General features: G+C 42.1%; 3 protein-coding genes across 3 annotated transcripts in view; 1 reads left to right on the plus strand and 2 right to left on the minus strand.

The window, feature by feature from the left end:
* The window catches only part of LOC107388451 (cyclin-dependent kinase 17), a 44653-nt gene extending 41356 nt beyond the window's left edge, over positions 1-3297 (minus strand). The window contains exon 1 of the mRNA XM_015963991.3: positions 3088-3297. The gene's annotated coding sequence lies outside the window, so the exon portion shown is untranslated. The remainder of the gene's footprint in view (positions 1-3087) is intronic.
* A 2565-nt stretch (positions 3298-5862) lies between these two features.
* On the plus strand, positions 5863-9405 carry ucmab (upper zone of growth plate and cartilage matrix associated b). The gene is made up of 5 exons (XM_015963993.3): positions 5863-6042; positions 6144-6206; positions 6282-6377; positions 8949-9047; positions 9125-9405. The coding sequence occupies exons 1-5, from the start codon at positions 5937-5939 to the stop codon at positions 9220-9222; spliced, it is 462 nt and encodes a 153-aa protein (XP_015819479.1). The 5' UTR covers positions 5863-5936; the 3' UTR covers positions 9223-9405.
* Positions 9406-13409: 4004 nt separating this feature from the next.
* The window catches only part of LOC107388454 (calcium/calmodulin-dependent protein kinase type 1D), a 33945-nt gene continuing 32445 nt past the window's right edge, over positions 13410-14909 (minus strand). The window contains exon 11 of the mRNA XM_015963994.3: positions 13410-13775. Within this exon, the coding sequence (XP_015819480.1) occupies positions 13627-13775 (149 nt within the window). The 3' untranslated portion in view covers positions 13410-13626. The remainder of the gene's footprint in view (positions 13776-14909) is intronic.

Raw genomic sequence — 14909 nt, forward strand, 5'->3', positions numbered from 1 at the left:
ATTATGACCTAATTACAGGGGGCTTAGAAATCAAAACAATTAAATTACAGACCAAACAAAACTATTTACGACAGGGATCGCCAGCTCCAGTCCAGAGCAAACATCCTGCATAGTTTAGCTACTCTCTGGCTCCGACACACCTGATTAGAATTAGGGATGCACCGATGGATCGGCATTCGATCCCAATCGGCCGATAGCGTCCCTATCGGTTTTGATCGGAGTTTTCAAAATAAATCAAAGCAGACCGATCAGGTAGGGTTGTCACGGTAACTGGTGTAGCGGTAAACCCCAGTAAAAAAAAAGTTGACAATAATAATAACCGTCTTGTTTTTAAAAAAACATATTATCTCGGTGGGTTTACCGTGGCTGCGGTGTAGGCGCGGTGACCCTTACCAGCCACCGTATCATCTGCTGAAGTTGCCGGCGGCACATGCGCACTTTGTTGTCTACAACCAAAACTTTCTTGAAGCTAAAGCTGAAATAATGGTCAAAGGAGGAGACGGCAGCGCTCAGGAGGACATTTATTATCCCTCAAAGAAGACAAAGTGGGAAGTACGGGCATTTTTTGGATATTTGAAGAATGCCGAGGGAGTTTATAGAAGACGGACAGCTATCCTGTTTGCAGCACGTGCAGAAAAAGTGTCTGTGAAAGGCAGCAACACTTCAAATCTCATGACACATCTGCGTGACCATCACCCACAACTCTGCAGTCAACGCAAGGCAAGCTAACGTTAGCGTTTTAGCTAAAATGGGTGATCCGAGGATTTGGGTTGAGGGAGAATGCAACGAGTCGCTATATAAAGCAGCCGCAGCGCCGCTACCTGCATATAAACCGTGTCGCCGACACCCCCATGTTGAAATGACGCTATGCATTACGGGGCTCCCAGGGGCAGATAAGAGTTGGTCTCTCTCCGAGAATAATTATGAATTTAACAATGATTATTGCCTGATGACATTTTCCCTTAATCTGCAAATCTCACTGGAAGGACACAAACCGAGGACAATATTTTCCTGATATAGGGTTTAATATTCAAGTAAGGGTAAAAAAGTATCTGATTAGAAGGCTACTTGAGTACTGAGTATCATCTGATCTAATATTTTTAATATGATGACATCAAACAGACAAAAAATAAGAAGTTATGGGCAAATGTTGGTATTTTAAAGACTAAAGGGAAAAAATGTAAACAAATAAACAACATAATTACAAAATAACACATTTAAGGCAAAATTTAGACACAAACTGAGGACAATATTTCCTGACATACAGGGTTTATTTAATTGTGTGAAAATGTAGCACGTTAAAAAAATACCACGATAATACCGGAAACCGTGGTAATTTTGGTCACAATAACTGTGAGGTTAAATTTTCACACCGTGACAACCTTAATACAGACCATTTTAGATTAGGTTACATTTCCTTTATTGCCAGATTATGTAGTTTGTAGCACTCATTATAATGTTGTAGAAAATATCTGGCCAATCCACATGATCGGTATCGGTGATCAGCATTCTTTGATACCGGTATCGGTGATCTGCAGCAAAAAACCTGATCGGTGCATCCCTAATTAGAATGAAAGTGTAATTAACAAGCCGTGCTGAACTCCACAGGCAATTTGATCATATGGTCCAGGTGTGCTGAAGCAGGTAACAAAAAACCTGCAGCTTGGTAGCCCTTGAGAACTGTAGTTGTTCACCCCCCTGACCTAGTGATGCCAAGGGACAGAAGGTCTCATGTAGGTGTCTGATGAGTTCAGAGGCCAAAGGAAATACTCTTTTTGTGTAATTTGGATCATTTTTAAGACTGTGATTGTGATTTTTGCTGTTGAAACTAGTCTCAAAGCATCAAAGAAACCTTCTTTCTAGAATCAGGTTTTTCCAGGAGAATGTTGCAAACTAGCTAATGTCACGGCTGATCAGTGCAGATGATTCATGTGATTCAGAGTGAAACAAAAACTGGAAAAACTTCTACAAATCCGCTTTTGATGGAAACGTTGCAAAAATAACTAATTAAACTGACTTAGTTTGACTTTAATGACCCAGTAAAGTCAAACTAAGTGTTAGATGTTTGAAACACAGATGGTATGCTGCTTTAGAAGTGGTGCTGAGTTCACTTCACCTACAACTACAAAATTATAGAAGGGTTATTAATGCTTTCTAATATACGGTACTATACAAGTTCTCGGCCACTTTTACTAAACTTTTAAGGAGATCAACTGTATTGTAGATGAAAAGAAAGCATTTGAAAGACGTTCAGAAAGTCTTAAAAATTTATAAGCACAGATTATTTAAAAACTGGTTATTCGGGAAAAAGGACGAAAATAAAAGGAATACTTTTGCCTAGTACTGTTTAGCCAGCAGACTCATATGATTGATTATATATGAATACATATGTAACAATAAAGCTTTTGGGTATATTTCCATGAGTTTTGTCCTCAGCAATGTCCTTTTTTCAAAGATGCTGCTGATTATTCAGGTTTGCTCCCTCCACGAGGGAAGCCTGAGTGCAGGAATTCACAGCAAGATGATTAGATTGATAGAAATAATAGGAGTCTTCCCCCAAAGTGTTCCCCTGCAGGCTCCTTCCTGTCCGGGCCTTCATACAGCAGCTCAGGCGGATTGAATCTGCAGGTGAGCTCTGACAGTCGTCCAAGTATCATGGACATCATGGACCCAAAAGGTGGAACTTCTCAGAAATGTGGGTCACTGAATGTTTTGGTTTCTGCAATGCAAGATGATACACGCGGAGCAGCCACAGCCAGATCTCTTTTACAATCAAGCCTCGAACAGCTCAATGACAGCCGCCCTCGCCGACTGTTTGTTCAGCTCTCAGTGGTGTGAAAACAACAAAGCTGACACTAATGTTTACCTATGAACTCTCCAGGACAGAAATCTCCAACCATGAACATCGCTGTAGTTTTAGACGGAAGACACGCTACACAGCTCAGAAATCCTACATTCAAAACGAGTCAGTGAAGTCAACATTTCTCTATCGTCAACGCAGGCTAAAGGAAGTATGTCCGCATTGGAGAGTGCCTCCAACTTGTGCTAAATTCACAGAAATTAACTGGAAATAATGAGGACCCATACCAGAAGCGACTAACTCCGCTCCGACCGAGGTCCCCGACCTCGGAGCTTCTTTTCAGGCCGGATGCCGCCGTCTTTCCTTCCAGAGTGTGAAAAAACGTAATCTGCTTCTTCTTTGTGGCTTTTCTGTGTGCTCGTTACTTTCTCCTCCGCAGTGTCGCCTATAACAGCGGGCTAACTGCGCCCGGAACCATGGTTTGTTTTTAGCCGTCAAAGTTTGTCTCCCTGTGGGAAATGGGACGCTCTGTCGATGATTTGGTCAAGACCATAGCGGAGAAGATTACTAGTTAAACTGAGCGAGTCCACTCCGCCAGTTGACGCTGCCTTCTACCACCAGTCTGCCGATGAGATAACGAGCTGCTGGGAAGCAGCGACCCCTGTTGGTAGGTGCAGGAACAGCGGTTACTGCAAAGCAAGTGGGGCTGCAGCGACCCCTACTGGATGAAATCCTATTTTCACAGTGTTGAATGAAAACCTGCATTTTGGGTTTCATGTCAACTTGATTGACTTGATTGGTTTGTACTGTTGAGTTCATTTGGAAATAATTTAAACACACACACAGCAGGGCCCTGGGATCCATAAGAAGCAGTAGCCCAGAGTCATAACCAACCAGGGGAGAACCTACTTTTTACTACTATGCTGCACACAAAAGGAATCCTCTTCTTTTTGTCTTCAACTCTTGACTTTTTGATAAAAATTGAAAACTTTGATCTATTTATCTGCATTGTGTTATCTCTTCTTATGCTGCATCTTCTGTGCTGTAAATACTTGCCTTTTAAGCTTGCATTGTCTTTTAAATATTATTTATGCAATATATGTCATTGTAAAATCTACAGTTTTGTGATTTTACAGATTTTTTTCTCTTGCACTTGAAAAGCACATCAACTTGCCTCTGTGTATGACATGTATCTAAATAAAAATGCTTGAAACTATATCAAGCCCCCAATATCAAAAAATGGTCTTGAATCAGTCTCCCCCTGGGAGTAATAAAGTATTTTTGAATTGAATTGAAATGAATAAATCAGAACCACCAGATTACCATCATGTTATTCCCAGTGAGAGATGGACTCCGTCAGGGCTGCCCTATGTCACTGATTCTGTTCATAACTTTAATGAACAGGATTTCTAGGTGCAGTCAAGGTATTGAGGGGATCCGTTTTTGTGGCCTAAGGATCTTTTGTGTGTGTGTGTGTGTGTGTGTGTGCGTGCGTGCGTGCGTGTGTGTGTGTGTGTGTGTGTGTGTGTGTGTGTGTGTGTGTGTGTGTGGTGAAAAAGGCTCTTTTTTTTTGATGGTCTCTAAAATTCCAGCCAAGGATAAGGTTTGCAAATTAGCAATGCCCAAAGAACCTCTGTACAAAATAATGGTTTAATTGTCCTTATATGTCACAGTGTTGTTCGTGCTGTCTTTGTTCTGGAACCCAAACTATAAAAGTGGCTGAAATGAGTTTTCTTTGCAAAGTGACAAGGCTTTCCCTTAGAGTTAGGGTGAGAAGCTTTGTCAACCGGAAGGGGCTCAGAGTAGATCCTTTGCTCTTCATCATCGAGAGGAGTCAGTTGAGGTGGCTCAGGCATCTGGTTAGGATGCCTCCTGGAGCTGGCCCAAGTGGCTGGGGAGAAGGAAGTCTGGGCCTCCCTACTTGGGCTGCTGCCCCCGTGACCCGACCCTGGAAAGGTGCATTAAAATGGATGGATGGATACAAACACTAGAAATTACTGTCAGAAAATCTGAAGTTTGCATCAATAATCTGATTTGGATAAACCATAAGAGATCACTCAACACAACATAAAAAATGGAGAACGCAAAAAATGAGGACATGTGTTAAATGTTTCGAGACATTGTTATTTATGGTGCGTCTTGAGAAGCCTGGAAATAACTTCAAATTCACAAATACAATGTTTCTTCATCAGAAATCAGGACAGTCATGAACTAAATCAAACTGAAACTTTCTCTGTAGCAACAGTCTCTGATTCCTGTTGTAAATCATCTTCATTATGAACGTGCTGCTGAATAGAGAAACCAGGTGAAAGTATTTTTTTTCACCAAGTCTAGTGATGCTTTGTTGATGAATGTAAAGACTAATGATGTTTTGATTTGGTGCATTTTTCCATTTCCAAAATTTTTACTAAAACTTGCTCTTAAGGATCTCATCAAAACAGTTAGATTCAAATCTGATGTTAATTTTAAGCACCGGTTTCCAAGTGAGAGGGGTTTTCCTCAGTTCTTCCACTCTTACCTGAACAGAACATCCTTTCTTCTTGAAGCCATCCTCCAATTTCCTCCAACTTCCCAGAGCCCAAGTATAATAACTTTAGACTTCCTCTCAAAAAATCCAAAACAATTTTAACATTCATTGTTTTTCTGGGGCACAGCCCAGATTTAGGAAAGGAAACGCAGAGCTGCATACTTTCTTGCAGAGAGAGAGAGAGAGAGAGAGAGAGAGAGAGAGAGAGAGAGAGAGAGAGAGAGAGAGAGAGAGAGAGAGAGAGAGAGACTGTGCACCATTTCTAGACCTTTTTCGGTTTTCTGTCACTTTGTTCTCCAGGTAATTCTGTATTTATCCCGTCCCGTTTCCATCTTCTGCCTAACAAGTGTTGGAATCACTCAGACTGGTCCTGACTAAAAAGTCCTCTCTGACCAAACCTACAATACAGAGGAACACTACATTCTGATATTGAGATTCAAAATCTGGAAGAGATGTAAGAACCTTTGAGTCTAAATAATCCCTCCTCATTTTAGTAAAGCTCTGACGCATTTGTTTAATTTCAGCTCCTATCAGACCTGCAGGGACACGCCCCCATCATCCCGTGCTGTTGCTCCAGCTTCTCCACCCCACTTCTCCCCTCTCCTCCTCATGCTGCTTTATTTCTCTGTCACCATTACTTCCACCTCAGAGCCAAAGATGTCTTGGACGTATGCAACCCTCCTGGCTCTGCTCGCTGTGCTTCTTGCACTCAGCTGTGAGTCTGATGAAGGAGAATTAAATAGTATTTTTAGAAAGCAGTTTGTTTTCTTTGCACCAAAATTTAATTTAGACTTCACATTTTGTCCTCAAACGCAGCGTCTCCAGAGGCCGAGTCTGCAGCTGTGCGCCGGAGAGCAGGCAGAGCTAAAAGTCCCCAAGGTGAGGAGTCACATCAGGTGTACTTGTGTCTGCTCTGCAGCCTCTTTCTCTATGGTGAACCTGCTTCCACTGCAGATCCAGCCAGGAGGATCTTCATGAAAGAGTCTGAAGCCTCAACCTTCTTCAGCAAGCGCAGCAGGCGGACCACAAAATCTCAGGATGAGGTCGACGGTGAGTTCCCGGCAGACTGTGGTCAGCTGAGCTGTTTGTACAGCTCGTGGTCGTGTGACTGTGGTCACCGTGGGCCAGTTTACACACATTAGATCTAACTGCAGCACAGTTCTGATTCTGTGGGGTTTGGTCTGAGCAAGAAACACTTCAAGGTCAATTAACATTCTTGTAAAAAATATAAAACTTCTTGATTATTGTATAAATTACAAGATTCTTCCCCAGGAGACAAGGCTGACCGTTTGATGAAGCACATCCTTGTCTCCATTGATATTTTCAAGAATGTTTGAAATAAACCTTTCAATAAATGAACTTAGATTACATTTAAATTTCTCTGAATAAATTAAATGTAAAAACTACATCATCACTACTTTTCACTAAAACTAGGGAAACTCAATATTAGCTGTTTTAAACAATATCTAATGTTGTCGACTCTTACTTTCCGATCCCGATATACGCTGTGTCCCCCTCTCACCCAAAAGAGAAACTAAAATATTTTACGTTACTGGCATCAAATATTTCTTATCATGCATGCTTACATTTTAAAATAGATCAGTAAAAGATTTATTTAATTTCCAACAGCAGCTGAATCTCATTCTCCCTAAGTAATGTTTTTTTCTTATTATTATGTAAATTGCAGCGATGGTGATAAAACATTTATAAAGATCTTTAGATAAGAGCAACAAGGCTCGGGTGAATATTCTTATTTTAGTTTTAGTTGTTTGTCACCACACAGGGCAAATTTCTACTTCACAAGCTGTGCCAAATAAACTAAAACAGCTCAGAAACCTTACCTCAGATTTCTCATATTAGGGTATTTTGAGAGAGAGGAGCAGAAGCTGTTTCACTGTGCATCACTATTTTGATGTAGTCTGTGTGTGGTGTGTAACTGAAGTTTCAGATATTACATTTTAATGTCATTATCAGCTGATATCAATGTTGGACCGATAATATCGAACATCCCTCTAATGCTAACTTCTGAAAAGGAAACAGATTCCTGTGCAAGAGCCATATTTGACTGTTTTGGGGGAAATAAACATGCCACCCTTTGCCCTTCATTAGATATTAGAATGAAAATAATCTACCAACTAAAGGTAGATGGATGTGTTGTGTGCCCTGCGGTGGACTGGCTCTCTGTCCAGGGTGTATCCCGCCTGATTGCCCATTGACCGCTGGAGATAGGCGCCAGTCCCCCCCACGACTCTACATGGACAAGCAGGCTCAGAAAATGGATGGATGAATGGATGGATGGATGGATGGATGGGTGTGTTGTGCAGCATGGGACCGTCTCATCCCAGGAATCTTTAATCTCATGTTTGTAAAAGAATTCATAAATCTCTTCAGGAAAATAATTATTAGCATTATATAAACAATTAGGCCAGTTATAACCAATCCTGTCCTGGAGGCCTGCCCCCCACATGTTTTAGTTGTTTTCCTGCTCAAACACATCTGAGTCAATGGCTGAATTGACTTTTCAGCAGCTCATCAAGCTCCATGGCTGCTCTGAACATTAACCCTCTGGAGGCAGGCGTTGCAGATTAGCAGCGTTAAAACCTACCTACCTGGTTACTCCACATACGTATTTCATGAGCATTTTTTTAACTCAGAAGTTCCCCTGAAGGACTCAGTTGTTTGTCCACAAAGTAAAAAACAAATCCGTCAGAAGGATTTCTTCTGATAAAGCTTCCATTGTCCTTTTTTCTGAAGATGAAGACATTTGGTGGCTGAATTATTTAGTTTTCTTGCAAAAATATTCATATTTTTCCTTCACGGATTCTTCGATAGAGACCTGTTAAGTTGCACATCTGTTGCTGTCTGTTCACGGTGATCTGACTGTTTTTGATGCTGGTAGCAGCCAGCATCTGTTGAGTGTTTTCTGTACTCAGACTTGTTCCTCTGCTGCAGCAGGAGCCAGGGGGCTGCATGGACCTCGCACGCACACACAAACGCACACACACACACACACACGCACGCGCACACATGCACACACACACACGGACGCATGTCTGTCAGCTGTCCCCAAGCAGCCATGCCCTTTGCCACTTTTAAAAATCTCAACGACACCTTCTCGTGCAGCTTCACAAGCAGGAACACAAACACCACTGCTGCTGATTCTGAACTGAAGCTGTGTAAGGTCTGTGTTTCTGGCAACAAACTGACATTTTCAGCAGTCAAAGGAGGGGCACAGCGAACACAAAGCAGAGTGCAGATCAGGACGAGTGAGTGGGTGAGCAGTTGGGAGATGAATGTGGAATGTGGAGAAATGTTGCCAGACCAGATAGGGGTCAGAAAAGTGGGACAAACAAGCTGCTCAGCAGAGATCCTCCTGCAGAACACCTCTCCTCCTGCAGGCAGGAGCAGCTTGTTCTAGAGAAATACAGAAACCGAGATCAAGTGACGATTCTGAGACTATTAAACTTGAACATGACTCCAGTGGTAAGCTCCATTCCATTTTAACTTCTGTGCACATTCATGATCATTTAAATTAAGCCAAAGGATAAAGTCAATAATCCAAAAATACTTTATTATGATCATCACCCATTAGAGGTCAACTGTGCTCCACTGTGTTTGCAGCGGAGCAGAGGTTAGTTCTGGCTGCAGACAAGCAGAGGAGAGAGTCGTACGAGGAGAAGAGGAATGCATTTGAGAGCTACGCTGAGAAGGAAAATGACGGTACAAGAACACTTTACGTCTGATGCATGTGAGAGGAGAGTTGATTTACTGTTCACGATCCTCTCTTCATCCTCCAGAGCAGAATGAGAGGACCAGAGAGAGCACCGAGCAGTGGAGGGAGTTCCACCATGATGGGATGCATCCTCCCCACGAGCACAACCATCACACCGTCTGAGCAGCAGGAGTTGGAGATGCTGGAGGAAGACAAGCTCAGACAAATTATAATTAACCAGATTTTTATTGCTATAAAATAAGATTTTTATTCTTTTGGTAACTTCTTCCAATTGTTCTTTTGATATGAGGGCGAAAGCAAATGAAAAATACTTTAACCCTTTGATGCATAATGGTCACTACAGTGGGCAGGTACTCAAAATTATTTAATTTTGCTATTAAGCACAGCTGCATTTGAGCCCCTCCATTTGCACTTCAGTAAGTCAAGCCAACATATTTCATGTTCAGAATGCACGCTGTCCACTGAGGTGGACATGTAATAAATTATTTGTAAATGAAATGTTACAAAAAATAAGTAAATATGAAATTTGTTTCATTCACACCTAAATATGAATGAAAAAATTGTTAAAGAAATCATGGTTGAAGATTTCATAATTCATGCATCAAAGGGTTAAATTTAATCTTTTTTTTTAAATAAATAATTTGGTGGGGGAATAAATCACCTTTGTTGTAGAAAAAAGCTGTAATAAATATGCAGCAAAATAATTATAAGCTTTCTCAATGAGCTAAAGCTTTTATTTCTGGGATTTATCACGGTAAGAACTAATTAAAAGGTTATTTTCCCCACATGTTGGCAGTTTTAGGTTAGGGTTCAATCATGAAGTGATTTAAGGCTGAAGTTGATCATTTCATCACAAAACTAAGGAATATTTACATTAAAAGTACCACACAAATATGCTTTTGTCACTCCAAGACAGATAAAAGGTCAAATAAGACATTTAAAAGTATTTTTAACTCAACTTTAAGCTGATTACAAGGACCTAAAGATGATTTTAAAAACCATGATTCAGAAACAATTTGTAATTTATAAACTGAAAGAAAACAACCAAAATTAAATGTATGTAGCCAAACTATACTATCCTCTTTGAGCAGCAATACTTGATTTTCAACAGTTCCAGTGAGTGTTAAATGAGTCCTTGTAGCGTGGATAATCTACATACTGGGTTTTAACGCTGTTTGCTATCAGCTTTGTTAGATCCTGAGAATGATCAATCAAATTAGCACATGAAGCTTATATAATGTATAAATATCCAGGATACTTATATAATCGATATAAGTTCATACACCAACCTGCTTGGTCTGTATTTAATCCAAAGATTAATATTTAATTCAAGAGAATTAAATCTAATAGCAAAAGTTTATTTATTGAATCAGAAGTTAGGAATCTTTGCTTGTTCAATAACCAAGAATATTTATACCATTCTGTGTTTCATTTCAAAGAAGAGGCAGAGTTTAAAAGTTAGGAATTTATTACTAACAATTTTAAACTTGACAATTTGAAACAAAAATTAAAAATGACAATTCATGGATGACAATTTATATGACCAGCTTTGATATTAAACTTGGTATCAAAAGCTTTACCTGTGTCTGGATGGAAAGCCAAAATGAAATGAGAGCTTGGATGCTTGAATAGATTCTCAGAAGTTTTCTGTCAGAGAGAGGAACTCGTTCTGGGTGAATGCTTGTTTTGTCAGTCGTTACTTAGAGAGAACAGCATCAGACACAATCTGTGTGCCACCTCACCCATTCAGACGACCCTTGTGTGGATCCGGAGGTCAAGGGAGGATGTTGTCAGCCTCAGGGTACTGAGTCCAGTAGCGAAGACTCGAGTAAAACCGACTCTCTGGTCCAAAGATGTTGCAGGGTACACAGTGTCGAGCGTCTGGCTTAACTCTGAAGGAGTTTCTCGTCTTCTTCGTCTTCGTCTTCGTCTTCCTCCGCTTATCCGGGTCCGGGTCGCGGGGGCAGCATCCCAATTAGGGAGCTCCAGGCCGTCCTCTCCCCGGCCTTGTCCACCAGCTCCTCCGGCAGGACCCCAAGGCGTTCCCGGACCAGATTGGAGATGTAACCTCTCCAACGTGTCCTGGGTCGACCCGAGGGCCTTCTGCCGGCAGGACATGCCCGAAACACCTCCCCGGGGAGGCGTCCAGGAGGCATCCTGACCAGATGCCCAAACCACCTCAACTGGCTCCTTTCGATCCGGAGGAGCAGCGGTTCTACTCCGAGTCCCTCCCGAATGTCCGAGCTCCTCACCCTATCTCTAAGGCTGAGCCCGGCCACCCTACGGAGGAAACTCATTTCGGCCGCTTGTATCCGCGATCTCGTTCTTTCGGTCATTACCCAAAGCTCATGACCATAGGTGAGGATTGGGAAATAGATCGACCGGTAAATCGAGAGCCTGGCTTTCTGGCTCAGCTCCCTCTTGTTATGGGAGGGAGGGAGCTGAGTTTCTCGTCTTAACTCTCAAAATCAATAACTCTGAAGGAGTTTTGCGTCAGCTGGTTACAGATGGGTTTATTCGAAGCTATTCTATCGGCGTGACAGAACAGCAGGTGGAGGCTTCAGGGCCGCCGACCCTTATCCTCAGGATGGTGGTTGGTTCAAGAACTGAAGTTACAGCTGCGGAAGATAGTTTCAACAAAACCCTCACAAAACGCCCTCTCAGAGCAAGAAAGCTTTGGTCATGAGTCAAAGACATGTGATGGCAGTTTAACTTTTACCCTGGATAAGCCCTCTGCGTTGGATGGATAAAGTGGAGGATGACCTTCTGGTTTACTGAACCACATCCCTTGATTATAAACAATTATTATTATCCAAAGAATAATAAGTCATTCCATTAATTGAATGCATTTATAATGAACCATGATGATTATTGTTGATAATTATAATAAACAGTAATAAAGTAAAAAATCTATTTAAATTATTATTTAAAATTATTATTGTGAAACTTGAAGTGTCCTTCATTCTGGGACGGAACGGCAGCAGATAAAGATGATTTTCAGCAGACATCACGGCTCCTGGCATGTTTAATCTGTGGGGCAAAGTTACAGTCGACCCAGCTTGACCCAGCTGGGAAAATGTGACCTTTGTCACAAATTAGAGGCCAATCATGACGCTGCATCCTTATGTGTGTGGAGGTTTAGCAATTGTTTACACAGCAAACTGATTTGCTTAACACTTCTGCACCATGCAGACAGATATTTAAACATTTCAGAAAATCCTAAAATAAACACACAAACCCGAGCAAATGTGGTAGAGGCTTGTATTTACAGTAAGTAGATGCACCACATTCTTAAATAATTCATGATGGCAAAGCCCCTGGTTCTGGCCATGCACCGCAGGAACAGTATCTTGTTTTTTTCCACATTCATGTTGAGCTTGAAGTTAAGTAGAAGAACCACAGAGGAAATACAGACAGATCTCTTCTCTGTGTGAACGCAGATATGGACAGTCTTCCTGCTAAATTCAACAGGCTGATATGAAAGCACAGTGATGACAGAGTGCCTGAGCTGATCTCAGAGCAGACACGTCAAGAGTGGAAGCAGCTGTACACCAACAATCCCACTGAAGCAGAGTATTTTTAACCAGGATCCCTTAGCATTCATTAGTCATTTAACTTTCTCTTTTTTCCGGGTGGGATTCAAGGTTTTGAAAAATTGGATGTGGCGACTTTAAAGTAAGCATCTCTCCTTGTGGCGGTTGGACGAAGCGGGTGTTTGGTTCACTTCCTGTTCAGATCCCTGAGAACTGGTCATAAAGCAACAACCTGTGGCGCCCTCCTGTGGTCAAAGAGGACTCCACAGTCACATGAAAAAGAAAACGCTAAATAAAACAGCCAAAAAACCAACTATTACATATTTATATATCTGACCGTACAATAGTTTTTAGTCGAGTCTCATTAAACATTTACACATTTCTTACAAAAGTCATAATATAGTATAAGAAAATAAATATTTCAGTAGATGAGTAGAATGCACTGGCCGGGCGGTGACAGCCGTGGCACATGGTCCCACTGTAACGTTCACACACTAAACAGCAAAGACACAACACATCCTGTTGGAAGTTATGACGGTGTGCGGCAGAAACCACAGCAGATTGACACGAGCTGTCCAAACAACGACACGTCCAGAGTGTAGAAGATAGCACGAGTTTTCACCACAGCAGGAAGCTTATGTTTCACTTGACTCCACGCAGCAGATCCAGGCAGGATATTTACACAAGGCATACAGCAGGACGTCCCATCAACACTCACACGAGCTTCAGTTCCCTTTTAGTCTAGGGCAGGAGTCTCAGATAACCATCATTTCCACAATAACCACGTCAGGTGGAGTTTCCCTTCCTGTGCAGGTCAGAGAGGGACGAAGCAGTGGGCGCCGCTCTGAGCCAGAATAAATAGAACCGAGCCAGTGCTCCTAAAGTCCTCGCAGATTGTGCAGAAACTGACGGGAGGCTGCGGGACGGGCAAACTGAGTAACCACGTTGAAAGACGAGGCCTGGGGTGTTTAATTTTAACCCCCTGGTCTTAAAGCTCCGTGGTCTCCCAGCTGACCTCCCGCGGAACCTGGCGTCATTTAGTCCCAGTGTGGATGACTGTGACAGTGGAGGGGCGGGGCCGGGTGAGCTCGGGCACCACCGGAGGGTCGTCTTGTGGAACAGGACCGTCAGAGTCCTGGTTACACGGTTTAACGGCAGAGGGAAGAGGAGCTATGGGAGGACCTGGGAGACAGAAAAGACAGCTTCACAACAGAGTCAAACGCAAGCACCTGAAAATTATAGTAAACTGTGCTACATTCAGTCAAGAAATTTATTAAAAAAAACTTTCTTCAAAGAGAAGATGAGGCTATAGCAGGTACTTATAAACGAACCCAGCTGTTTAGATCAAGTTAATTATTTAATTTATTTACCTTTCAGAATAAATTTTTCTTTTTTAGAAGTTAGAAACTTAATTATTAAAATTATTACTGAAAAACTGTAATCAGATCAGGTTTTTTTACTCCTGCAGAACATTTTGCTAATTTGACTTTAAGTTAAAAATGAAAGATTCACAGAACAGCTTAACTTTTAATTGTCATCATTAAATGGATAGTTCAGATTTGCAGTTCATGCAAAGGTGATTTCATGAAACTCCAATTAACTGCAAATTTCCCAGTACATTGTTACATTTGTTGAACACTCAATCAATACATTTGCAATGGATTGTGGGTAATACTCGTAAGCAATGCAGACTTGGGCAAAGAGCAGACCAAGAGTGCAAAATAAACTTCAATACTTGGAAATGTACACCCCTTGCACCCCTGGTTGGAAATGCGCAATTGAAGAGCCTAAAGGTGGAAGTGTGAGTATTGTAAGAACAATAAGATGTTTAAAAAAACAAAGCAGATCCAAGCACCCCCCACCCCCACCCCCACCTGGAACGCAGTGCTGATAAAGTCAAATGAAGCAGAAATAAAATCTCTGGCTGCTGCTTTCTAAGCTTAACGCTTTGAGGAACATGAATGGGTTTAAAAGATTGCTGAACTCAGACTTGTTCCTCTAAAAGCCAAACATGTTTGAGTTGGTCTCAGTTGGCATCTGGAGTCTATCGCGTCAGACCCGTGCCACAACCCGTGCACGCGCATTGGGTCCACAGCGCGCGTGTGAACGGGACTCGCGAGCGAAAATATACATGGCGAGAGGTCATTTGTGCACTGAGAGGGAGCAAACTGTGTCTGTGAGCGCACAAGGATGTGCACAAGTGACAAACCTGCGTGCGCGCGTTGCCAACGAGCACACGGCAGAGGAAAACGTGCGCGCGCGGCAGCCTCTCTGCGCGCTCGGTTTCTAATTCTGCTCGCTCGGCTGTGAGGAGTT

This window comes from Nothobranchius furzeri, chromosome 4 (genome assembly GCF_043380555.1).
Source record: "Nothobranchius furzeri strain GRZ-AD chromosome 4, NfurGRZ-RIMD1, whole genome shotgun sequence".
Lineage (NCBI taxonomy): Eukaryota > Metazoa > Chordata > Actinopteri > Cyprinodontiformes > Nothobranchiidae > Nothobranchius > Nothobranchius furzeri.